Source organism: Cynara cardunculus (assembly GCF_001531365.2).
Source record: "Cynara cardunculus var. scolymus isolate 2C chromosome LG 1, CcrdV1, whole genome shotgun sequence".
In the NCBI taxonomy this organism is placed as follows: domain Eukaryota; kingdom Viridiplantae; phylum Streptophyta; class Magnoliopsida; order Asterales; family Asteraceae; genus Cynara; species Cynara cardunculus.
Window position 1 is genome coordinate 48,828,549 of NC_037528.1, and position 27,318 is coordinate 48,855,866.

General features: G+C 35.4%; 1 protein-coding gene across 4 annotated transcripts; it reads right to left on the reverse strand.

The window, feature by feature from the left end:
- Positions 1-2,618: 2,618 nt before the first annotated feature.
- On the reverse strand, positions 2,619-24,933 carry LOC112525163 (NPC intracellular cholesterol transporter 1-like). 4 transcript variants are annotated; one of them, XM_025135166.1, is made up of 39 exons: positions 24,794-24,933; positions 22,733-22,809; positions 22,379-22,478; positions 21,875-21,982; positions 21,014-21,130; positions 20,610-20,760; positions 18,994-19,241; positions 18,634-18,813; positions 18,302-18,378; positions 18,109-18,226; positions 17,876-17,959; positions 16,333-16,428; positions 16,108-16,209; positions 14,121-14,189; positions 13,650-13,745; positions 13,467-13,574; positions 12,862-12,975; positions 12,618-12,701; positions 12,337-12,465; positions 11,941-12,139; positions 11,583-11,726; positions 11,438-11,481; positions 10,796-10,879; positions 10,333-10,401; positions 10,156-10,232; positions 9,976-10,045; positions 9,545-9,694; positions 9,123-9,188; positions 8,810-8,954; positions 8,511-8,575; positions 8,370-8,435; positions 8,151-8,244; positions 8,006-8,042; positions 7,832-7,889; positions 6,898-6,960; positions 5,671-5,738; positions 5,396-5,462; positions 4,612-4,680; positions 2,619-2,958 (listed from the first exon to the last, which is right to left on the reverse strand). In XM_025135166.1, exons 1-39 carry the CDS (start codon positions 24,824-24,826, stop codon positions 2,869-2,871), a joined length of 3,816 nt encoding a protein of 1,271 aa, XP_024990934.1. In that variant the 5' UTR covers positions 24,827-24,933; the 3' UTR covers positions 2,619-2,868. The 4 variants fall into 4 exon arrangements, with proteins under 4 accessions (XP_024990934.1, XP_024990925.1, XP_024990942.1 ...); XM_025135157.1 differs by having other exon boundaries at positions 6,850-6,960; XM_025135174.1 differs by lacking the exon at positions 13,467-13,574 and having other exon boundaries at positions 6,850-6,960.
- Positions 24,934-27,318: the final 2,385 nt, after the last annotated feature.

Below are 27,318 nucleotides of genomic sequence, written 5' to 3' on the forward strand. Positions count from 1 at the left end.
AATTTGATACTAATATCGATATATTTTTGTCAAATTTTTATGATATCGTCAAACATATATTTTATTCAAAAACAAAAACATTATCGCTTTCTCAAAATCACATAAAGCTATATTATAACATCGACTGAGATAAAGAATAAAATGAAATATTAAAAACATGATGTATCTCGCTGCATTGCGCGAGTACGCTTCTAGTATCTCTAAATATTTAAAGAAAGGTCTATTTTCAATTTGTATATTTAAATAAAGATCTTCATTGAATATAAATCTAAAATATTTAATTATTATAACGTTTTTATTTTATTTTATATAGAATCAATCAAAGGTCGGCAAATCTGTTCCAGCCAAATTGGTGATGGTTTTTGTTTTGAACTTCTAATACAAGATCATGTTGATTCTATGGTTCTGAATTCGTTTCGTATCAGTCAAACCAAACCAAAGTTATATCTGATTATTTGCAGCAGCAGATCTATGAATTTTTACCATAATGACATGAAATAAATGTTATAAATATAGTATAAAATATAAATTAATTCATATTTCAACGACTTACCATTACGATATCTACCATCATTAACCGTTAAAACTAAAATTTAAGGTTTGATATGCTATTGCACCTTTTCATTTTTTTGGGCAACGATGCTCAGTGACAATAAAAAATAAATCACAGTAATAATCTTGTTAAGAGTTATAAAATTTTATACTGTAAGAAACAAATTTAATGATGACATCAACCACGACTATAATATCAATGAACCCGGTCCCGATCATTTTGTCGTATCTAAATAAATAAATAATTACTTTGTTATATGAGTCTCTATCAGTTATATTCTTATGTAAATTCTTCTTACATATAGTTTATTATTTCTTTTAGTTTTAATAAAATTATCTGGTAAAAAATATCAATTTCTTGCTGTATGTGAGTTTTTGGTCTCCTAAGAAATCAAGGGTTCAAATCTCACCTAAGACGAGAAAGGTGTGTAAGTTTTTTTTGTTCTGGTAACCATAACAAGCTTTATTTTATTTAAGAACAGTATAATACTTTTTTTGAATATATAATATTTATATATAGCAAACAGAACAAAAAAAACTTACACACCTTTCTCGTCTTAGGTGAGATTTGAACCATTGATCTCTTAGGAGACCAAAAACTCACATACAGCAAGAAATTGATATTTTTTACCAGATAATTTTATTAAAACTAAAAGAAATAATAAAATGATTCACAAGATATTGCTATTTTTTTACCAGATGATTTAGGGGCCGTTTACTAAACACTTACTTGGTAAGTGATTAACGTATAAATTTCCTCATCGGATTAACATGGAAAGGGCCAAGAATTTACCGGGTAAGAGCAATGAGAATGATGGAGAGTCTTACCCGGTAAATGAGGATGACGACTCTTACCGAGGTAAGCGCTTACTTAGTAAATTGTTGCATTCGATATGCTTTGATGTACTAAAATCTTACGCATCTAAATAAATTATAGTGTCGACTCCTATTGGTAAGCACTTACCGAGTAAGCATTTGAATAGAAATGATTTACCTGATATTAATTATATAATCATGAGAATAAAAGCATATAACTGAGAGTTTTCCGTGCATAATAAATGGATATAAAAATATAACGATATCGTAATCAACAGATATTGTTCGTTTTGTCTGTTAAGGAAATCTCAAAGCCTTATTCACCCTGATAAGGGGGACCTACTAAGGACTGAGCGGGTCCAATTGTCAGAAAGGAAAAAAGAATTAAACGTCTTGAAGGTGCACCGGCTTGATTTTGAGGGTGCTCCGAAATATTTTAATACCATGTTTCAAACATGAATAGACTTGGTCCAATAAATTCTATTCTTAGGTGTTGTTTACCAAACGCTTACCCGGGTAAGCGTTTATCAAGTCACATTACTTCACCGGATGAATATGGCAAGGACTAAAAATCTTCCGGTGAGAACGAGGACTCTTTCCATGGTTAGCACTTACCGGGATAAATTGTTGCATATGATGCGTATTAGTGAATAAAATCTTACCCGATAAGTAAGCGATAGTATTAAATTTTACCGGTAAATGCTTAATGGGTAAGTGTTTAGGTAAACGGCCCCTTACTCTAATCTCTTTCAATCCTAAATCACTTTGACAAACCCCTAAATCAAATTTAATAACACATTGGATAATCTATCAAATTGACTTTCACTCGAGTAAAACCGCATCGAATTTTTCACTCTGACCAAACTCGTGACTTCATGGGCGTCTGATCCACCTTAAAGGTACACTCACTCAAAAAAATTCATGGATCCGCCACTGCACCCCGAAGAGCTCTATGGAGTCTTAGGGCCTATTTACCTACTAGTGAATGGTGTTGATTAGATCAACATCACTTGATTTATCTAAAAACCGATCCGACTGATGTGCTAACAAAGCATCTACCTGGTTAGCATTATTATTTCATTTACCGTGTCCGCCCAAGATGATGAAAGTATTTATTTGCTATTACTACAAAACATTTCGTAAACGATCACCTTTAGTCGGACCTTATTCAGATTGAACCTCTTACCTAATAAGCACTCTTACCTGGTTAGTATATATCCAATGTGTGCCGGTAAATGACCCCTCACATATCAAAAACTGAATCCATAAATGAAATTACAAACTATAAGTAGTTCAAAATTAGATAAATGGATACATATTAAGTTACTTCTATATATGTTCATCTTTTGTTACAACTTAAGGTACCACTATATATGCTAGCACTTTACACATTACATATGGGTTAACGCTCGGCTTTTCGTAGATGAGGTATGTATGGGACTCGCGGAGAAATTTACCTGTGAGAATGAGAGCGAGATAACCTACTTTCTGTAGCACAAGTTATAACGGTGATGAAACCGAAGACTTGTTGTCTTCTTTCCTCTCTGCGAGAACTTGTCTTGAAGGTGGGCCAAACATGCTTAGTACCACCTGCAAATTGGAAGTTCCATTTGTATTTAATAAATCAAAAGTTACATAGATCTCGTAAGCAAATATTATAGAAACAGGGTCAGGTTTTGGGAAAACCGCATAAAAATGAAAAACTAAGGAATATCCTAGTAATTGTTCATCTATACGGTATGCACATGTGCATGCAAATAATTTGTAAGCAATTTGTTCTCTATGCACATAACATGCACAAGTGCATTAAACTAGGAAAAACTTTAATTACTTGTATGCACATGTACATACTTTACAAATGAAGGGTTATAAGAATGTTCCTCAATTTTTCATTTTTTGAGGGGTTTTCCTGTGAAACTCTCTCTCTCTCTCTCTGTGTGTATATATATATATATATATATATATATATATATATATACTTGGGATCATGTGAGACCAAGGGTTTTTCGTGAGACCAATTCTCAACCCTTGGATTAGATCTACAATCTGAACATTCATAATCACAAAATTGCCACGAGACTCTCAATAATCACAAAATTGCCACCGTGCAACTTTAGACCATTAGATCATTAGCTTATAAAGTTGATCAATGAACATAAATTCGTCTTACGGGTCTCACGAAAAACCATTAGTCTCACGTGAACCCTACCCTATATATATATATACACATCATTCTACAAAAAATGGCATAACGATATCCTCTGGAGCACCTTCACCATACTGGTCCCACGGATATCAATGGGAAGGTGAATCGTGGGACCTAGGGGGAGATGGATGGTGCCTATAGTTGAACCATAGACCTCTCACTTATTCTGCAAAGATGCTCACTTACTTACGCGCTAAGCTAAAGTCGTGGGGACTATATATACATCATTTAACATGCATTTTCGATGTGAGTTCATTAACTTGAATTATGTAGCTTGTCTTGAGTATTAGACATGTTAATATCATTTTGGAGCCATAAACACTACACCGAGTTGTATTATCCTTATGCATGATAACTATCTTCGATAGCATATCCGTCCCAAGACTCATACATGAGAATATTGTTTAGGAGCGACATACTTTGCAATGAGTTGATTTCTTGCAAGTGAGGTCACACGACACTCACGTTTAGGCATCCCCAGTGTTGTAGTCCCACATCAACTAGGCTTGAACCCTTATCTCCTCGAGGGCTCTTTTGCAGCATAATATAATGGGGTTTCACATATTTGAACATGGTATCAGACCCAAGGTGTATAAAGCACTTGACACTCTGGGGCATTTGTACCCATCTAACATTCATTGGAAGGGGCGTGTTGGAGTCCCACATCGCTAGACTTTGACCTCTTTTGAAGAGTAATCTGACGGGATTCCACGTGATATAGGTGCATGAGCTATGGACATAGATTGTTTCCAGTATTGATCCATAGAGTACTGGGTGAAATGCAATTCAATCCCACCATAAGTTACAGCATGCCAATTGCCAAACATAGCGTTAAAGTATAGCAGTGTCGGTCATTCTTTTTCATAGTTTTTCAACGTCCTAGTTCTATAGGTCAGGGGGTACGATATACACAGACTTTTGCCCGTCCCAAGGAGTAGGGAGGTCGTTTTCGTGAAGAAACTTGGCTTGCAAATTAAAAGAAAAAAAACAGGAAATAGTATGTTGGCAAGAACTAAACAAGATTGCTTATAACTTACTGGTAAGAAAATCAGGCCATGCATGAAACCAAGAAGAACCAAGGCCAGGTACATTTGGAAGTAATAAACCTGCATCCCAAAAACAAATTTTGAGTATTAAAGAAAGCAGCTCATATATATGGATGTGCGGAATCTTAACTTGTGGAACACCACAAGATACATAGTGATTGTAAGAACCTAATCTCACACACAAGGAGTAAGACCACACTTGTATAAACACTATTCATTGTATAAGATTCCACATATGATAAATGCCATATATAGGTAGAATATTTTTTTGAAAGTGCAAAATGCAACAAAGTTTGGTTTAATTCCTATTTAGTGTAACGAAGAACCATTTTTTTGTCAATGTATGTACCAAAGTTTCAAAAATTTCTATTTTGTACCCAATTTGACTTGTAACATGTTGATCTTGTAACATTTGACAACGAGATACCTGTTTATGAAAGGTTTACGACAAAGTGGATGATAAACACGAAATTCGCGTTATCAAAGGTAACAAGATCAACAGTTTACCCGTCAAAATGGGTAAAAAATAAGGAACTTTTGAAAACTTTGTTACATTAAAAATAGGAATTTTTTAAATTTTAGTTGCATTGATTGAGAAATAAAAAAATCTCTATTACACTAAATACGAACCAAGGAAAAAATGGTGTTTGTGGAAGACAACTCTCGTCACACTACGTTGGGCTCATGGGGTTGAGGGTGACACAGGGGTGGGGTGTGCAGGGGGAGATACTTAATTCTTATTTTTCCCAAAGAATACTCAAGATCAGAGTGATACCACAAATATTTCGGTTCTTGAGAAGCAAAGGACGATTACTCCTACTAGCTTTGTAATTGTTATTCCGCTGCAATAGCAAAGACAGAAAAACAAGTTGGTATTTGAGAATTATATGATAGATGCATCCATTGTGAGGTATGTTAATTGAAATTTCATGAATCAAATCAAGTGAGGAATGATAGAGCCACTGTATAGTTGCATATGTTTCTCGTTTTTAGTTACATGAATCCAAAGGTTGGAGTGTAGGAAAAACAAATGAAAAGAAAATTAGAAACCTGAAAACTGAAGCACCCATTGTACCCAAAGCCTCCTTTGTCCGTTGATCTCTATCTCCGCTGCTCATCTGACACCGAAGTAAAATAGAAGTGTGAAATGACCCTTCTACCACCAAGGTAGTGCATGATAATTTTCAGTTTTCTTAATAAAATATATAACAGATTGTAGATGTCTCCTTACAAATCTTAACTGCTTATGGAAACAGGTACAAACTATAGATCATCATCTTTTATACTTAAAACTCCCTCCATCACATGAAAAGGGCAACAATTTTCTGTTTCAGCATATCCATTAAATTGTTCTGTTTTTCAAGATGAATTTTACCTTTTCGCCCCTTATCCTCGATTCAAAGAATCAATGATACTGATTTTGGGGTCAAGAAGATTGCTCTTTTAGTCATTTGACTAAGTCACACTTCTCATGGACTAATTACAGCTTGCATCATTCATGGGATGGACGGAGTATGATATGTACATGTTGTCTATATCCAAGCAATCACTGTTTCTTGGAGAAAGAATAATAAACGATCTTGTCTCCATGTGAATATACAACAACTTCCCCCACAAAAAGTTGTAGAAGGATACCCCTATCTCAAAATTCTAAGAGAAAGAATGCAAGATGATCAATACTCATTGCCAAGGTGACATTCACCATCATGACTTCCAAATGGAGCCTACCCTTTAGTCCTCTACCCTCCCACCCCCTCTCCCCAACATCAGTCCTACATGAAATCAGCTACCTTTATCCGTCCTGAAAAACTATGAGCCCTAAAAAACTGTAATGGTCGTGGCGCACAATCATTCTGTATACCTTGAGAACCTCTTCTAATAGCATACGTATTTAAAACCCTTCACTCTAGCCCATTTTGGCGAAATCTAAAGTTTTTCTTGTTCCAAGCAGCTACTGTAGGTGGTAAGGTTCAAGAGACCAAGATGTGAACAACCCCATAACGTGCAATTTCGAGGAGGATGTCAAGAATAGGGACTCGGTGTGGTGCATAATTTAGCAATTGAAAAATTAAGGATATGGGGGTGCACTTATGTGTGTTTAAAGTATGAGTCTAAAACCAAACTAATAAAAGAAAGAAATTGAACTTGTATGATTATGCATCAAATAGGTAAAATAAACACATAGTTAAGTTTGAGCCTCATCTTGCTTTTGTTTTTGCTTTTACTTACCATGAAAGCATGTGTTATATGTACACAAAACTCGACAGCAATACCCACCGACATCACAAGGTTAACAACAGACACAGCATTCAGTTGGATGTTCAGAACAGCCATGACTCCCTGCATAGAATAGAGGTATAAATCATTTTGACATACTATTAATCTATAAGACTTCCCCATGAAACCCTTAGGGGTAGGTCAACTGGTAAGGCCTCGGTTTGCTCCACTGGCGGAGCCTCGAAGGGACCAGGGGGTGCCAATGCACACCCTCAATCTCCAAAAGAACTAAATAAATATGCATATCATCATAGTTTGTATCGATAATTGCACCACAAATTATGTATTTTATGGTTCAAAATTTATGTTTACTTATGGTGTTAATTTGGATAAAGGACTTTAATTAATAAAAGTTTTTCTTATGTATTTTTAAAAAAAAAATTTGTTTATATTTTTATTCATTCATGCACATTCTTTCTTACTCCCTCCTACATTGTAACATTTTTTTAATAGCTATTATGTATGGATAATTATTTAAAAGAACATATTTTTTAACATGTCTTTCCATCCTCGAAGCTAGAAATGCACATTAACCGATCCCAAAAGAATCGGTTCTCTAAGAACCAAATCGGGTCTTAACCCCATAACCGGTCCTTGTGTCAGGCCTCTTTAACTGGTTTTTTTTTTACCGATCCCGTCATTTTTAGTCCAAACTTGGTTAACCATACTTTTGTGCATCTCTACTCAAACCCATAAATTTTCTTATATTGCTTTTGGGCTCCCCCTAAATTAATTTCCTGCCTCCACCCCTGGTTTGCTCCCAAGTGGTCACCAATTCGAGTCCCCTCAGGGGCATTGGAGGTTTGCCTAGCTGTTAACTTCAGGGGCCCATGGGATTAATCGAGGTGCGTACAAGCTGACTTTGACACCCATTCCCCCGCCCCCCTTGTCCAACCATAATTGAGTTTCAGAAAGCAACAAGAATGAGTTATACCAGGAGGTCCACAAGAATCATCACCAGCACAAGTACAATTATACCCGAGCTCCAGAAGCTGAAAAAGAAGCAACAGAGAGAGAAATGCATGAGCGTACATCCTAGGAAGGAGTCCAAACTTGGTTAAGAAAGATAAAATATGCCAGTACCCCCAATAACGGAAATGGAACATACCTACATGTAATAACCAGGCAGACAATAAATACGGCACCTGTAAAATCATGGGAAAATAATATATTGTTCTTGAGAAGTAAGCAGGACCATTTAGCTTATAGAAGTGAGCAGAAGACTAGAAGTTTGTATAGAGGAAATCACTAACCAATAGCTACTGCAAGACTAATCAATGCCGTCTTCCAAATGTCAAGATATTGCTCAAAGAACATGTAAAATACAGAATAAGGGAAGACTTCAATCTGCATATCAAAGCAAGTGTTAGAACAAAAAATACAGTATAAAAAGTATATAAAAATATAAAACAGGTTGATAAGGAGGCATTTCCTGCTTAACCAGAGGTTCCGCTACTTAAGTGTTGTATTACCTTCAAGGAATTGGAAACCCTTGAGCTAAATTCTCGTGCAGCCCTCATTGAATTGACAAAATCAACCTGAATTAAAAAAATCTAATTAGTTAAGAGGATGATATAAACTAGTCAGTTGTAGGTTAATATATTTCTTGCTACCTGCTTGTTCAGGGGTGTGTGATATGTACGAAAGGAGGATGCTTGAATAACACCATCCTCAAAGCCTGAAGACAAAATGTAACCACTATGGTCATGCTGATGGAAGTGTCACAAGCTATACAATGAGAATTACACAAGCAGATAAAAAACGGGTAGACGCAACTGACGCCACCCTCTGGAGCGCCCGCACTGCACCAGTCCTACGGTCATCATGGGGGAGGTAGATCACTGGGAGTCTGGGAGTCAGTAAATAGGCAAGCAGTTCTATCATGTTCTTAACTACATGGAGATGCACTAACCTTTAAGTTCCACGCTATTGGTGTAAGCCCCATGGCCGCCTTTTGCACAATCAGCGGAAGGAAGAGCACTGAGAAACCATGGAAGCTTCTCCTTGAATTGTGGTGTAGTTGGACGTTCATTTTGGAAATCTGAGTGACGAAAACACTGAATGTCCAAATTTCAGTTAAGCATCCTACTAATATGCACCATGGCCAAGTAGATATTGCAGGATGTTACATATAAGAAAAAGTAAAGCGTACATGCTAGATACATTTAAAATCTTTTTAGCATAATGAAATGATACAAACCCGGTGATAAATTTATAGTAGTTACCGTGGTACAGTCCTTGCAAACTCCATTTACGCTACACGAACCATCACTCATAGAACAACAAGGAGGCTGAAAGAAACATCATACGCTTTCAAGACGAACACTTACAGAAGTAATACAATAGAATAAATGCATCACATATAGTATGATAAACATGAGTCCGATAGGTCAAGGTGCATGCAAGCTGACCTGGACACCCAAGGTTATCCAAAAGAGGAAGTTGACAACTATCTAAAACATGATGTATATTTTATTTTGAAGCACAAAACAACTTTTCCTTTCGCGAACCAGCTATACCAATATTTTAATCCAATTACTAACTTCTTACTGAGCTGAATGATTTAACACCATTTATGGATGGCATCAACCGAGATAAGATAAACACAGTTTTGTAATAAAGGAAGCAAGAAAGGAAGTAGTTGAACCTGATCATCAGGGGCACAATAACTTCCATTAGTGAACTTCCTGCAGCAGCCAAAAGCTTCTGGAGATACCCAAACAAGAAAATCATCAAGCCATGAAGCAGCAGGTTTAGCTATGTAGCTTGATGTAGGTACCAGAGATGCTTTTGATATCTGCACATGTCAGCAGAAATAGTTATCACATATAGAGGAATAAGATCTATGCCTCAACTATGTATGTGTCAGCTCAAGAAACACATATAAATACTTTCAAGTGCTTTCCATAGTTGATCAATCAGCAAAAGGTGCATAAAATATTCCAGCTTCTTTGAAATTAAAGAAATATAGAAACGGAAGAAAGTGATATAACATAGAAGGTATGCAGAAGTAAAAAAGCTAAGAGAACGAACCAATAGTCTCCAAGAGTAGCTAACAATAAATAACCACACCCATACCTCATTCAAAAGGGAGTCTGAATCACAATGATTGATGGAACACAATTGATTTGTTTGTCGTGATTCTGAACTGAGAAAACAGGAAAATCTTAATGTGAAAAATATTCCCGAGGAGAACCAGAAATTAACAGCAAAAAGTTAACAGAATGCATAAAGGGAAAGAAATAAAAACCAGTGTACCTGTAGTTATAGTTTTTGAGAACAAAATAAAGAGGTGGGCCAATTCTGAGATACTCTGAGACATTATTGAAATAACCCTGCAGGAGAAAATGATGTTCAAGACTTAAAATGATTAATTGTTGACAGATTTCCACATGAGTGCATGTTTTTATAAAGAGGAGTATCACGAGCTTATACCTGAAGATATGAGTCTCGGGGCAGAACTATTTGTTGCTCCAAACCAGGTTGAATCCTTGTACATAACGCCTTGTAAATAATTAAGACAAAATATATCAGAGGGGTGAGGGATGAAAACTCTTGGAGAACAGAATAAGGCCATGTCTGACAACTATAAGCTAGCTTATTTTTTAAGCCTATCGAAAAAAGGCCCCATTTTCGTTATGCCACTTATGTTTTACATAAATTATCAAAAACATGTCCTTTTAGGTCATTTTACATTATCATCTAGCTTGTCAGCTACTTTTTACCAAATGTGACTAGCTTGTCAACTAGTTTTTACCAAACGTGACTAGCATATCAGCTAAGAGTTAGCTTATTAGCCTACAACTAGCTTTTCGGCTAACAGCTAACTTAGCCAACTGCCAGCTTATCAGCTAGTTTGCCAAACATAGTCTAAAAATACTCCAATGAAACAACTTACGATGCTGGCCAATGATAATGCAGCAAACACAGAAACGACTACCAATTTGACCACCCATATACCTAGGATGGGTGCATGAACCTCCTGAAATAGCATAAAATGAAAAACAACATGAGCCCATAAAGTTAATTAGACTTACAAAAAGACATGCTATGGTGTATTTCACAAAGAACACTGTTAACACACTCATACTGAACATATATAAGAGCAAATTGCATGAAATATGCAATGTACTTTGGTCTGACTCCAATTTGGTAGCATAGTTTCAAAACCTTCATTTTGGTACCTCGGATGTGAAATCTTAAACATTTAGAATAAAGTACATTACTGAAAATAGAAATCAGACCAAAAATATGTTGCATCTTCATGCAATTCTCAGATGTAAAGTAGGTACCTAAATGTTTAAGATGTCAAATGTGAGGCACCAAAATAAAGGTCATAAAAGTACGCTACACAAAATAGGAATTAGACCAAAGTAAGTTGCATTTTCATGTAGTTTTCCCTATAAATGATTGATGTCTCCTTTTTTTATATCCAAGAGAATAAATTCATTTTGTTTGATCATTTCCTACTTACAACTTCTAGCCTCTACAATTATACCCTCGTTCAGACTAAATAAATTGTGGAAAACATGTTATGTACCTTCATATATCGAGCAAGTAATCCAGATTTTCTCTGATCGCTACCTACAACAGCGATGGATTCAGATACCTTTAATGTTATGCAAACAAAAAGAACAAAAGATAATTAATGTGGTATATGATAATAAGATAGTTCTTTCACGAACCTTGATCGGTATCAACAAACGAACCGGAAATTCTAATACAAGGAAAGCAATCAACCCTGTGGTCCTCCGCTCTCAGAAAGTCAAAAACAATTAAGGCTACAAAGGCAGTAACTTGCAGAAGAAAGTCCAAAAGAATAGCCAGTGCTGAAATACATATGCAAACAGAACTTAAACAATAAGTCCATAACAATATTATCTAAACAAAACCAAACGAACCCAGAATATCCCACACCAAGGTAGGTTCTGGGGCATAACAGGATTATATAAAGAGATGTTAAACCTCATCCTGCCTAAATTCCAAGTATTCTGCAATTCGCTCACAATAAACTAATAAAAGGAAAAAAAATCAACGGCTGACCTGCAAACATAGAAAATACCCGGCAAGCGGGCATAGGAATAAAGCTTCCGACAGCAAATGCTAGGACTTCAGATAGACTGGCTAGAGTTATAGATGGTCCAACTTCTGCAAGTGCATTACTTATTCGGTCTTCCAAAGGCAATTCCATCTGCTGCCTTTTAACTGCATGTACCAGAATGCACATGTTGTCTACCCCAACCTGTCAAAAGAGATAGCAGATTCACTATGTGTAAGTTTCATGTTTGAGCCAAACCAAAGGAGCTCAATATATCCCACCTGAATGTGGGGTCCCCCCGTGCCGAAGAGTAGAGCACCCTAATGCTCATTTGGACTTTATTTTTGTTCATATACAAACAAGTGAAGGGTACACAGGATAGAGAACATGATGAAACTTACAGCCAAAACAAGAAAAGGGATCACTTCCATGATGATGAGTGTAGATTTTACTCCAACTGCACTGAAAAAACCAACTGATGCAATAACAGAGAGCATCACAAGCATTACCCCAGAAAGTCCAAGCAATACCTGGAAAAAAATAGATGTAATTCAACATGAAAAGGTAATGGATATCAGCATTTAAAAGAATAATGATTATATAAAAACATCTGATCATTAGAATTTAATAATGATTATCTTAAGAATATTAATAATTAAAGGCTTTGCTACATGAGAAATACCTTGGAAGAAATATAAAAGGAAGTGAAGCGAGGAGTGTCACCCAATGCTAAGGATATATACGCAAACATCACAAGGTAGCTTATCTGAAAAATAGAGAACCAATTAAAACAAGTGCTCAAATCTCGCATAATTGAAAAAAATTATGGTCTTTAAAGTTGATGTATCAAAATTTTAAATGGCATGTCATCACATGATGGACAAAGATCAACCACACACACACACAATCATAGATCATGCTCTCACCAAAATTGTTATAGCATCTGCACTACTTTCTCTTTTCAATTCTTCTTCGATAGAGCTTTCAGAGGAATAGGATAATGTCAAGTTCTTGGATTCCAGCATTGGCAGGAGCTCATCCTGATACAAAAGATTAGTTCAGATTTCAAGCATATTGGTGTATGATTGCAAGCATGTATGATAGGGAGAGATTTTATAACAAAACCCACAACATACGCATCATATTTAAGCTATGAAACTTCATCAATCAAGCTGTATGTTTATGTAATACCTACCAAAAGTCCTTAAGAACTCAACATGACCAAACCATTAGAGTTAACTCAACTGGCAAGGCCTTGGGTTTGCTCCCCAGTGGTCACCAGTTGGAGTTCCCTCAGGACCACTGGAGGTTTGCCTAGCTGTTAACTTCAGACCCCATGGGATTTGTCGAGGTGCGTGCAAGCAGACTCAAACACCCATAAACTTAACATATTAAGTGGTGAGACCTAAAATAATATGATTCATAACATGCACTGCCACATGCTAGCTATTCTTTTCCACATAACAAAAAAAGATTCAGGGAATACTTAGAAGAACATTAGGTTGATGAACCATGAGGTCAGAAGACAAACCTCCACTAACTGAATGAAGGCCTTCTCCCAAGCCACTGCCCTTTTAGTTTCATTGCTTTCCTTATCGATCATGTTGTTCACGGGGTAAGTTATTATAAATGCAGACGCCTGTCTTTAAATCATCATTATGGGGTCACTATAAAACATATGTACATGTGTAAATAAGATAGATCACTGAATTACCTCAGAGTAGTTGTTACCGGAGAAACCTCCTAATGCTGTGCTTGGTTCTAATGGGCCTTTGAATGCACTCATACAGTTCTCATCAGAAGTGTAATGCTAGGATAAATTATCCAATTAACCTTTGTCAGACGGCTTAAATTTTCATAATACCAAGAAAAAGAAGTACAACCCATCCATAGAAAAAGGAAGTGTGAAAAAGATAACTATATCCTTGTGAGGCAATTAGTGACACAAAATTACGCATCACCAACTTATTGCAAACAAAAAAATAATGTTACATGAATATAGTAGTACAACTATAAGTCGCAAGATACAGACACCCAAACCAACTGCAAACATGATATATCAAATTCCATTTAAAACTTAGTTCTTCATAGGTTTCAACATGGGCCTGCTGATCTAGTCAACAGAATAGTAATCCTGACAATAACACATATTTTCAGCCATGGAGATATCACTATGTATGTATACCTGAAAGCAGTATTCAGCGTGTTCAACACCACCATAGTCATCATAGTTTTTAGGATCCATTTTGAAATACTACAACATAAAAGTAAAAGAGAAATCGTTAGATGGTAAAGAACATATGGTGCAATTGCATATGCTGTGTCAGCACAACAAGGCACATAGAAAACCAGTTTAATGAACTACATATCAACCAATCAAGCAGCAGGTAGATATATATTAGACAATAAGTGAAAAGTGCCAAAAGTAATTTGCACATTTTGCTTCAGTTCAGGAAAAGAAAATACAACTTTTTGAACCGTATCAACCAAGATTTTCTATTGCACAGATTATGGAAAGCTAAGAAACTTTACATACAACATGTTCAAAATTGAAGATGCTGCCCAAATCCCTTTGTGTACGACCTGGCTATGCGACCTGACAGCTTGGTTCAATACCCCCTATGATGGAAACATAAGGTACAAATTTCACGATGTGTGATGACCGTATGCGACAAGCCCCACGCGAGGTTGCCAAGTTGCATAGAAGGCCAAAGGCTTTGGTACAAAATTAGCCAGCTAGCCACATCAAACGATAAACATCGCCGATAGGGGAAATTTGCACGAGCGACCTGTGTATGCGACCCTAGGTCGCATACACTAGTTGCATAGGACACCTGGGGGAATTCGAGGCAGAATTTCGGGACCTGCCTCCCCCTTGTTTTTGGTCAATTAGTTATTCAGCCTTATTCACACCCCTTTTTGGTTACTTCAAGATTTTGTTCTTCCAACTAGTTAGAGAGAACATAGGAGAGCTTACTCCAAAGGTTTTCTTCTGACTGTTATCATCTCCGTTGTAAGTTGTTTGTACTCCCTTTAGGTCGTAATACAAGGGATCTCTCTCTCCCTGGGGATGAACACTACCTCACCAGTAGTGGAACCACGTTAAATCGTGTGTTACTTGCTTTACCACATTTATTAGTTCATGGTTAATACTGCTTGGATTTAGCTTGTGGTTGGTTAGTGTGCTTGGATAGGCATTTACTTATTGCTAGACCCATATATTCCGTATTTGTTGTCTTTGGTTGAGCTTAAAATTGGATCTCGGCATTTTGGCATCTACAGGATCGTTCGTGGTTTGTTTTGGTGAGCTATATAACCCTTATACAATATTCCTCTTGTCCACATAGGGACCTACCTGTATGGTTGGCAGTTGCAATAATGGTGAAGTTAACAGAACCTGGTGACACTAAGGGATGGATGTAGAGTCGTCACAATGGACACTCCCTTTACAGTTCATGTTTATAATCAAGTGGCAAAGGACAGTCCCTTGATTTACTGTTGAGGTTCACCGTTTTGAGTCCTAACCATAACGTTGATGCAAATGAAACTATATATAGAACTTCCAAAGCCCCAATGACTTCATGTTTAAGTGTACACAGATGAGAAACCTTAATGAGTGTCATGCTTCCTCAGTCTTGATTGTGATTCCAAGTTTTTGTCTTTTCCATCTTCATACCAGGTACAAGAAGGATTAAGAAGGCATGTGTCTAATCTCCTAATAAATTTCTAAATGAATTCAAGAGAAGTTGCGTATGTAGTACCTAATATGGATCATACTAACTAAACAAACTTAAATTGAATTAAACTGAAAATTACAGACAGTATTGACATTACCATCTTAAGTCAAGTGAAAGTCGGAAGAGGTCAAGGTGGTAAAGATAGATAACGCGTGAGTGCACTAATGGTGTTTAATAGTAATAAAGAGAAAATACAATCAATCAGCTCAATGTTTTCAGATCGAAGTTATTGTAGTTCTTTCTTTTTGCTTTTTATTTGATATTACGTCTCTCCGGATGTGACGATTATCATACATAGACCAGGAAATGCATTAAACACTTTAGCTTGTAATTTGTTATATTATGAAAGCCTCCATATAGACTTAAGTCTTGGATAAAAACTACAAAATTTAGGCTACTACTACTCTCAATGTTCATTACCATAAAAAACCTTACCTGGAGAATACTTTGTGTGGCACAAGCCTCGCCCAGAGGTTTCATGCATATGTCTGTCAAAGAAACCAATGATCCAGTATAATTTGCTCGAATTCCGTCTACCTATTAAAACAATGTAATTTATAGATTGTTGAACAGAAGAACCAAAAGGCCTTGGCATGCCTGTCCTATGATGCAACCAAGGAATATATCAACTTGATAGCTGAGAAGTAAATCGAGTAGTACCTTATCTTGTATTTGAAACAGCAACTTGATATTTCCCTCTGTAACAATAGTTGGTGGCTTGTCATGTGGAGCCTGAGGTTTGGTTGCCAATATGAGCTGTAAAATGTTATCAAGTGTTGTTACTAGCACGATCACAATGTAGCATGCCACTCATATCTAGAGAAGTAGACACAAAAAAATGTTTAACGAGAAGCCTTTAATCCTGAATTATTGGGTTAAGCACAAATATTAGAGCCTTGGGTAGTTCATCTAGGAATTCTGAAGAAGCGCTCCTCGCCATTAAGGATTGAAACCTTATAAGCTGAATTACCAAAATCAAGATGTACAGGTTTTATGGTGACCGACTGTAATTGTGATCAAAATCCTCATACGGATTTTGCAGCCTGTCCTAGGATATCTCTCTAATTACCCTCTAGAGAGCTTCCATCTAAATGAATCCTGAATGTTAAGACACGGGTTGTCTGTCTATCCATGATGAAGGATTAAATTGTGTCGATGGCACATAAATATGAGAGTATGGAATAACACAAGGAAAATAAAGTTTCCACATGGATTTTGGTAGCCTCGACACTTTCACAACCTTATTATTGAAGATAATCTCTCTAAAACGTCGTTGACACAAGGCATCCAACAAGACTGATCATCATAGCATCATGAAGAAAGATCGCATAAAACATGTTATTGATTCCATTGCACTGTATTGGGGAATGATCTAGTCTAATTCGCAAAGAATAAGTAAATTGGCAGGCGAGGGAACTTTTTACCATTATGCTCAGTCAACATGATATGGTATCACCACTTGCAGCAGTTGCATTTTTCTTCCTAATTAGTATATAAATCCAGGATCGACAATGGCTGGAGACAGCTTCATCAGAAGTTAAGCCTAAGGACATAAGAATGAGGATTACCACAAACATGAGTTCTTACTGTTAAATTGAAGAATCCATGGAATTCTTAGAGATTAAGCTATCAGAAAGATGGTCCGATGACGTATGACGGTTAACTCCTCACTGTGGCCCACACCTACAGTGAAGAGACAGTCCTTGGTGCATCTGCATTAACCTCTAGCAGGAGCAGCAAAACCGTGGAGGATTTGAATCCAGAATCTCACAAAGATCATATCTAAAAGGTTAAGCTCTAATACAGTGGCAGCGTCATGCTTAAAACCAAAAAATAGAAGCCGCATGTTGAGGCCAAGACCATGAGAAGGGCTAAAATTCTCTCATAAATTTGAATATGGACACCGATATTTTGCGTTAATGAGTGTTGCAGCCATGACTTGGGTTCGGAAGGAGTTCTATATGACTAATGTTATACTGCATAGGATTATTTTTGGTGTCACCTTGCAAAACATTTTTCACAAAATCTGCATAGGATTATTTTTGGTGTCACCTTGCAAAACATTTTTCACAAAAACAATCAACAAATTTCAAATCATGATTTCAGATAAAATGGTTAGATGCATTATGTCTCGATGCAAATACAGTAAAGCATGGAAGTGTGCCATTATGGAGAACAATCATGCATGCAGATACCTCCTCACCTGCTCGATTCTGTAGAAAGGTGCTAGGTGGCTGTCAAAGTATAGTTTCTCTTCTGCAGCTCTACTCCCATGGCCTACCCAAAGCTGCAATAAAACAGAAGTCCAGCAATATGATGACATGGCAACTAAAATGCTGATGTAAAGGAAAAGCTATGTTCATAACAATAACAATCATTCTGATCCAAATTGTATTTAGAATCAGTAAGTATGCAGAGGAAAAGCTATGTTCATACCTTCTCCGGCCGTGTCTCTACTTTAAATCGGATTAAGCCTAAACCAAGAAGAAGAACGACAGCCAGTGAGGAGCACAAGACAAGAATTGGATTCCTAGCAACCCATGTTCCATATAACCTGTGAATTAATGTCTCAGTCAAGATCAGAGGTTTTATTCTTTGCGTAGCTATTAGCTAATGCATGAGCTCGGACCTGAAAATTTTCGCCATGTATCCTTGCACAATTGAAACCTGAACACCGCTTGACATTTGAGGGATATCATCCAACATCTAATATTAAAAAAATGAGATCAGCGATTCATGGTTATGGGTCTCTAAACAGCAGTGAAAGAAGAAAATCTATAAGCAAGGTGTAATCAGTATATGGTCTGTAAAGACCTAACAGACCCCACCAACATGCAAACACCCAAAGAAAAATCAGGATTCAAAAAGCAAGAAACAAAGTCTAGGAAAGGTATAAAATAACTTGCCTTACAGTTAAATTAAAAGCGTCAGCAATAAAGATTTAAATAAAAACATATCTACCTGATTCTCATCTTTTTTCCCACGGACCTGCTGTGCTAGACCACCATTAGCCACATTCACCAATGGTTTGGTTCTCAAAGCTGGGTTCCTTGCTCCTCTTTTATGGAACAAGCCCCATCCAAGAAACAAGGAGGCCAATAAGATATAAACTATTGCTACTGAAACTTCAACGCATCTCGCCTGCATGGATATAAAACCGAATCAGTAAATGCATAGAAGAAGGATGGCACCTCTCATGATATGATCTAAGTTGTGAACGTTTAAAAATTGAGTTGCTTTTCGATTTTACATGAACAAGAACATTTATAGACCAGCCATAACTTTATGTTGGAATGTGACCTGTAACCGGTCTTAACACACCTTAAGAGAGCCGATCCTCACTGAGCAAGAACCTTTTTCATGAAGTGATGGAGGGGCTGAACTGGAACAAACAGGAGACGAAGGACAATCACCACAAGAACAGCCTAGTGATGTGTCACCACATGAATAAGCCGTGACATTCATAGGCTTCATTCCTATTGACTCATCAGCATCTGACCGAAAATTTATTGCATAGGGTGAACCTGGCAAATTAGGGCTCGCTTTTCGGCCAATGAAAGCAAACCACTCTGCCAAAAAAAACACAGCAAGTTACTCTTGACCACATGAGTAAGCTACTGAGAAACTTATATGATATCTACGCTAGATTAATTCGTCCCTTCAATAATATTGTAGTTAACTTGTGTTACTACTATACTACAGGCATCAACTAAATCAATGATTTGTGTAGGGACTAAAGTATTTTGACAGGGAAGTAGTACGATATCTTTCTCTAATAAAAGATTTGAAGCATGATGATAGAAAACAAAGTCTAGAAAATCTTTCAATTTAATCTTAAACAAACCAACCACATTGCAAAAGGCTTCTTTCAATGAAATGTCCATTTTGCAGAAAATCATGATGAATTCTCCAATCTTAATATCTAGAACAACCTTTAGAGTATGCAACTTAAGTGATCTTATTCATGACCCATTAGCTCCTATGCTGCTATTTTCAGCAGGAAGCATGTCAAAGTGGAATGGTTGTCTAATAAAAGCTTTTTAGATATTGCAGCTGGATAAAGTACAAACAATGATCTTTTATGCTTTAATACAGAGAACCTATTCTCATATGAGTGTATCCTTGTTGATTAGCTTCTAGAAATTGAACTTGGAATCTGAGATTCTTTTTGCATCTAATTTTGGTCATTGTAAACAAAAGAATACATTATATACATGTCAGTTTCATCAAGAAACAGTTTATAACTACGATGCATTCATGCAAAGAACCCTAAATTTAACTCTAGTCATTCAAATGTGTTTAACTGATCAAAACTGGATTACCACTTTAGCACTTGTAACTGAGTGCAGCAAATACTCAATTGTTCAGTGGGGTATAGCATAAGATGCATGCCAAAATGGAAAACACAAGTGAGGTTGCAAAGAAAAAGTGGTTTCACTGATTGAACTCGTTTATTAAGTTCTCACACTGTAAAGACAAATCTGTATATTGCAGCATTTTTATTAGCCTTTTTTATAGGCATAAAACTGCTTAGGCAGTGCACTAGGACACGATGTTAGTGACATTGATGCTGCAAGGAATGTCAAGAATCAGTTGCGGGAAGCAAGGTCCAGCATGTTCCTTTCACTTTCAAGTTAACAATAAATTGATAGACGATACAAATAACTGAAAGACTGGGCATCTTAATCTTGTATACACAGTTATGTTGCGGGAGTGTCGGTAAGTTCATGACATAGTCATGAACCCGAGTTCGAGCCCTGGGAGGGGAGTGTTGGCGACATATAAGTGGGGCCATGTTTAGCCTCCAAATTTGCCGGGGATTAGTCGGGCTTTGGCCCGGACACCCTTACAAAAAAAAAAAAAGTTCATGACAGACGGAATATTTGTGCTTGACAAAATTTAGAATATTTGTACAGAGAGAAAAAGAGAAGTTTCACCTCTGAAATTCTTAGCACCAGCACCAACAAACTCAATAGCCCGTGAATTCATGGTACCAAACTTTACTTCCTTGCAGGATTCGAATAAACCCTCTCCGTAGGTGTCAGTTATATAGTAGTCTATCGAGCCCACTGTTGAATTATTCTTCACCTGAAAGCAAGATATTAAAATCAAAAGGAAAATCATTTTTTGATGGACAAATCTATAAGGTATAAAGACTGGTGGGCATATGTTTTCATGATACTACAAATCAAAACAAAATTTAGTGCCAAGGAAAGCTGTTGGGTGACTAAGATAATGTTTGTGATCCACCATAACTTATGTAATCCTCAAGAGCTAAAAATAGTTGCTCTGCTAGTTGCTAATGAAAAATGTTGATCAAGAATACAAGCATTATTCTGACCTTAGCAATAGAAGTCACGTTGATGAATTGACTCTGATGTGGAGAGCATGAAAGCTCACAAAAGAGATTCAAAAAATTTCGTAAGCACGCTGGACATCCAACTAGAAAAGGTATGGCCTGAAAAGAAAAGACAGCATAACAAGATCTTAGAATGAGAGCAAGTGTTAGCGTGGAACGGAATCCACTGAAAAAGGTACATAAAATAAAGTTGTGGTGCTTATGACTTGGGTTTAGAGCCAATCAGCCATTGTAATTAATTAATAACTGACAGACAGGAAGGATATATTAGAATTGATAGGTTCAAAGGGATGACATGCTGATTGGAACCAAACAAGTTTATTGAATACAATGAACAACGAACAAAAAGGTTGGTGAAATTTTGAGAGGTAGGCCATCTCTCCCAAAGATGTTTAATTGAATCCTAGAATCTGTATCAAATTAAGCATGCCAACTATCCTATGTTGTATCTCCTATGTATGAAGGTAGCTAATTATTGAAAAACTATTATTGCCTATATAGGAATAAATAATTTCCTTATTATATAGGGGATAAGTCATTTTCTTAAATTAAAACACTAACTTTTAATAATCAGCCACAACGCACACACGATTCTAACATATGCTGAGTTCATAAAGAACCTATTGTATGCATATATTTGGTACTATCTTAAATAAGGCCGGTTTAATTTACTATCTACTGCATCAGGCATAAAGTGCCACAAACACCAGCAATACTACCATTGCTGTTAAAGGATACAACCTTCATAAATCAGCAGTGAGTTCTGCAAGTAATCATAGTAATGTGGAAACACTAGGAATCATGCACTGTTTAGAAGTTATAAGGTTAAGCAAAACATCTTACTTGTTGGACTTGTGCACGCAATGTGTCGAATTGAGCCTCTGTACAGCATATGTTCCCAGAAATGGTTGGACACAAACTCTGGATCTTAGCCGATAAGAGGTCATCTGGCTGGAAAACAGACAAACAGCATTAGCTAGTGAAATACGTGCAATTTTAATGCCAAATATGTTCATATTCATTTGATTGTGTGCTGGTAATTCTTGATATCGTTCCTTACTATTTTGATCTTCTTGAGTATCATTAGAATTACATTCTTTTAGTTGCGCAATTGTGGTGAAATAAATACACAGTAAAATAGCAAATAAAAGTGAGGACTGCAGATATGATGACTGGAGCAAGACCATCTGAATGAAATATGTAGTGGAAGAATATGAACTATGATGGTTCAACGGAATGTATCCAACAAGAAGACATATTCAACTTTATGCATCTCATTGTGGGTGAAGATACAGAGAAGATCTAAAGGCAGTGGGTGTCCAACAGTAAGAGAAAAACAGCCAGTACCTTTACAGATGGAGAACCAAAAGGGCAGTTCACTACTTTCCCATCACTACGTGCTCCACATATATCATACATTGCACAATAATCTTCACCATGTTGTTCCCTAGAGCACATACAATTAATTCAACCTCGTCAAATAAATGAAAAGAAAACAATTTTCAAGCATTTGTAGCTATAAATGAAGCCTACAAACAAGGGAATTCAACTAAACCCATGCAGAGGAGAAATTACATAAAAAACACTAAAGTTCTAAACTCATATTGGAAGATACTCATGCCTGCCAGTGCTTTATTAACAAAGTCTTGGAAGCTAGGAAATGAGCTGATTGCAGCACTACACAGTAGAAAGAAAATTCACCTCAATGTGGCGTTGGATGTCAAAAGTATTCGTGTATCAGACCTTTCTGCATTGCTTATAGATACAAACAACAAGACCTGCAAGAAAATATCCACAAGTAAACTTCAATATCTCAACATTTTATCAACTGATATTGACAGATTGAATATACAAGAGCGAGAATACATATCCTAGTGGATCAGGTTAAGGTAGGCAGTGAGAAAAAGTAGGTTTGTAACGTATAAGAACTCATGAGATGATCAAATACGAAATCAAGAATGCACTTGGGTATCCCAGCCAATCAATTAGATGCATACACATGCAATACTTCTCTACATGTTAGCAATGTGTTGTTTAGAACGTCACTCTCGTATCTCTTTTTTCTTTTAATTTTCAACCATGCTACCTATTGTAGCCTTGTTCAGAGTTGTAAAGTCAGGTTAGTCTTTCATTTTCCATTCCAATTTTCGTGCTTCACTTTCATAGTATTACTCAGTAGTCCCGCTCCTTGTTTTTATTTCCCAAGTCTTCTGCAATAATGATATTTTAATCATAACAAAAAGTTTCTTCCATCACAAATGCACATATCAACTGTCTCTAAAAGCTCTGACACTAAAGGAATGAACTATGAAAGAGCAACTTATTCCATGCATCTTTTATTTGGTAGAGATAGGAAAAAGAACTTAGCTACATAGGTCAATGACATTTTGCAGGAAAAAACTTGTTTAACAATCGCATTGCCGCACATAATGCTCAAATATATACAAAAAAGAGACCTGAATAATAAATAAAGATTTTTGTATTCCAGTCATCCAAACAATATTGCTGTCATCGCCTATCATATTTATTAAATATATTTGGAATGGGGATCACGGATACATTATACAATATGTTTCTTTGTGATGAAAACGACTTCATTCAATTGGTAAACATTCTCTAAATAATAGATGAAGTGATGTGTAAGCAACCAGGCCTCAATGAGGACAGAGATACTTGCAACTAGATAAATGTTTTTAGAACTTCACCATTAATGGTGGAAATGAACTCATCGATCCGAGAGATCCATAGACCCAGATCAAGATTAATATTAACAAATTCAATCAAGATTTCATTTTTCAGTAAATACTAATCATAGTTATTAATGAAGCATGAGCTGTAAAACCTAAAGATTAGTGCACTCCTCGACACACATGAGACATGATAGAAGAAGGTCCACCATCTGATTTGGACGATTCAACAATCTTACTCTCAAGTTCAAGAAATTTTGATGGCAACTTTAAATTATTTATTAGAAACAAATAAAAGGTATTGCTGCTAGAAAAGAAAAAAAAAATCGGTGATTAATTTGTAGAAAGAAGAAAAAGAACTAGTCAAATCGGATCCCCCAAATCAAGAATTCAAGTCAAAATTGCATGAACGACCTACCCTAAGTTTCTCCAAGTTGAGAGAGGAAAAAACAAAAAACAAAGCTAGTATCAAAATACTGTTTCCTTGTGACCTTGACCGCTAGATTTATCCCATTGAAGTTTAAAAAACAGAGAAGTAGCAGACGCATACAGAGTCAAAGAAACTAACAAATTTCAGTGTTGAAAATTGATAATAACTTCAAAAAATTTATAATAATTTATAGTAGACACGTTCCTTCTCCTTCTCCTCAAAAATAATAAAAATTCATGTAAATTATCAATCCAAAATAAATAACAAAACCCCATTCTTCTCAAAACAGAGATGAAATTCATAAACTCTTGATTGATGAATGATCGCGAATCACAAACACCTTCGTAACTTCAAAAACAAGAAAATGTCATATTATCTTCTCAACATTTAAATAAACTTCAACCAATCAACTTGATTTAAAAAAACAAATCCCTTCCAATCAATACACATCAAAATCCAATGATAACGACTGAAAACAGGTCATCTACAAATTCATATTCTAAAAATATACATTGAAGCAGATACCGCACTATTTTCATCCTAACTGAAACACATCCAAATGTATATAGAAACTATGTTCTTTCAGTGTAATTTTATAAAAACAGAGAAGAAAGACGAAACAAAAAAGCATGCCAGAAAACAAACCACCGCCGTATAAATCCCCAAACAAAGCTTCATCGTTACGGTGCCACCACCACTATTGCTTCCAGAACCGCCGTAGCAGCGTATAAATAACTCCGGCGACCGGAGCGTTCGGAGAGAGAGAGAATTTAAGGAATTTACAGCACTGAATTTAAGTAGAAGGAGCAGACTTCGGTTGAATTTAAAAAGAGGTTTTTTTTTAATTAATTAATAGAGAATACAACGGGAGCCGCTATCGTGGATGAGGGTATTTATGTCATTTACTTCTTGTAACGTTTTCTGAGAGTGCAAAGTTACGAAAATGTCCTTGCTTTCGGTTGATTTATCGACTACCCTGCAACCGCGTTCATATTAATTTTTTAAGAAAATTTTAAAATAATTATTTTTTATGGTAAATTATGTCTCTTCCTTATTTCTCTCCTAAAATAACGATAATCATTACAAGGACTAAATATAGAAATTAGTTATAAGTCCACAAAATATATATGTAATTGGGTTGTAACATAATGCTTAATTATTATTTTTATAAAAAATTATATTGTTAAATCAAAAATAAATTACCTTAAATCAAATTATAATAAAAAGAAAATACGTAAAAGAACGAGAACTACTAATTTCGATATATTTTTTTCAAATTTTTATGATATTTTAAAATATACATTTTATTCAAAAATAAAAACATTACCGTTTTCTCAAAACCATATAAAACCGTATTATAACATCGATAGAGACAGATAATAAAACAAAACATTAGAATCAAGATGTATCTCGATGTATTGCGCGAATATCGTTCTAGTGGTCATTATACAGGGGGGAATTACTTTGTAGCCATCTCTCACTTTTGATAAAATAATCAAGAAACTGCAAGTCAATGTACGTATGATAAAAAATATTTTGTTTTTACTGATTGAAGGATTTTTATTATTTTTACTTGTATTTGCTATGTTATTCTGTCTCATCCTAACTGAGAAAGAGTTACGGATGCGTAAAACAAAAAAGTACGCTGATGGATAAAAATATGAGTAAAATTATCTCCAAACCAACTATTAAAAAACACTAATAACATATGGATTGGAGATGAAAACATTTTTAATTTTACTAGAATATTCGTACAATGCAACGAGATATATCTCGATTTCAATGTTTCATTTTATTTTTTTGGTCTTTATCGATGTTATAATACGGATTTATATGGTTTTGAGCAACGAATGATGTTTTTTTTTTTTTTTGATAAAATGTAAATTTGAAAATATCATTAAAATTAAAAATATATATATATATATATATATATATAAATTCTCATTTTTTATATAATTTCTTTAATTAAAAAAAATTTGGTTTGATAATATAATTTTTATAAAGATAATAACTAAGTATTCTGTTGAAACTCAATAATTATCCTAATTATATTTTAGATATATTTAAAATGAGATAATCTATAATTAGTTATACGAATTCAAATATGAAATATAATAAGTTGTACTTATACATAATTTACTTGTAATCTTGAATTTAAAGTAATATGTATCAATAAGTAGTACTTTATACATAAAAATAGTTTTTAAGAGTTTTTGTCAAATGCTTTATAATATAATATAAATATTTTTCATGTTTTATGTGTTGAACGGATAAAATTCTAATAGATACTTATAAAATAATAGGAGAGTGGTTGAAGGTTATGGAAGGGCTTTTTAGTAGGTGTTGCATTAATGACATTTTGGAAGTATAATTATGAGGATTGCTGGATATGCATTTGATTTGTAGGTGTAAAAATATTTTACCCCTCCAAAAAGATTTTTCACTTTTTTTTAAGAAAATTAAATTATAAAATTAAAGAATTTCAAATATTATATTTAATTCTATTAAAATATCTTTAAAACTTCTCTAAAATAAAATATAAATATAAATATAAATTTTAAATTAATATTTTGCTTCAATAACTTTTCCAAAGATTTTTTTTTTCAAATACTGTGATCACCTCAAAATAATTACAAAATGAAAATACCAACAAAAAAATTTTGAAAATAAATATTTAGATATAAAAATAATATTTTAATAAATTAATTAAATATTTTAATATTGTAATTAATGTTAGATTCTTTAAAATATTTTATTGGGGATCTTGACTTTTGGTTCAGTTTAAAAAAAAAATTAAGGAATCTATTAGGATGCGTTTGGTACGTTGGACTGGGTGGGACAGGACAGGACAAAACACAATTGTCCTATGTTTGGTGTGGCCTTATGTGGGACTCACTAGAACTAGCTAGAACACGGGTGGGACAAACCTGTCCACCCTTACCCCCCTGGAACTAACTAGAACAGGAAATATTTTACCTATCTACCCTCTCAAAACCCTTCTTCGCTTCCACCGCATACTTCAATCGGCGGTATCGATTTCAATCGGCCGTATCGATTTCAATCGGCGGTATCGATTTCAATCGACACCCTTCGTTCCCCTTCACAAAGGCGTCGATTGCATCGATTGCTGTTTCTATCGATTTCAAAGGCGTCGATTGCATCGATTGCTG

What these genes read in the sequence shown, in the direction of transcription:
- LOC112525163 (XM_025135157.1), bottom strand. Translation starts at nt 24,826, where the DNA reads ATGAAGCTTTGTTTGGGGATTTATACGGCGGTG. An exon ending in GTTTGTTGATACCGATCAAG is followed by an intron (nt 11,482 to 11,582) that starts GTTCGTGAAAGA and finishes TCGCTGTTGTAG; the next exon opens with GTAGCGATCAGAGAAAATCT. An exon ending in TTTGCAAGGACTGTACCACG is followed by an intron (nt 8,955 to 9,122) that starts GTAACTACTATA and finishes TTGGACATTCAG; the next exon opens with TGTTTTCGTCACTCAGATTT.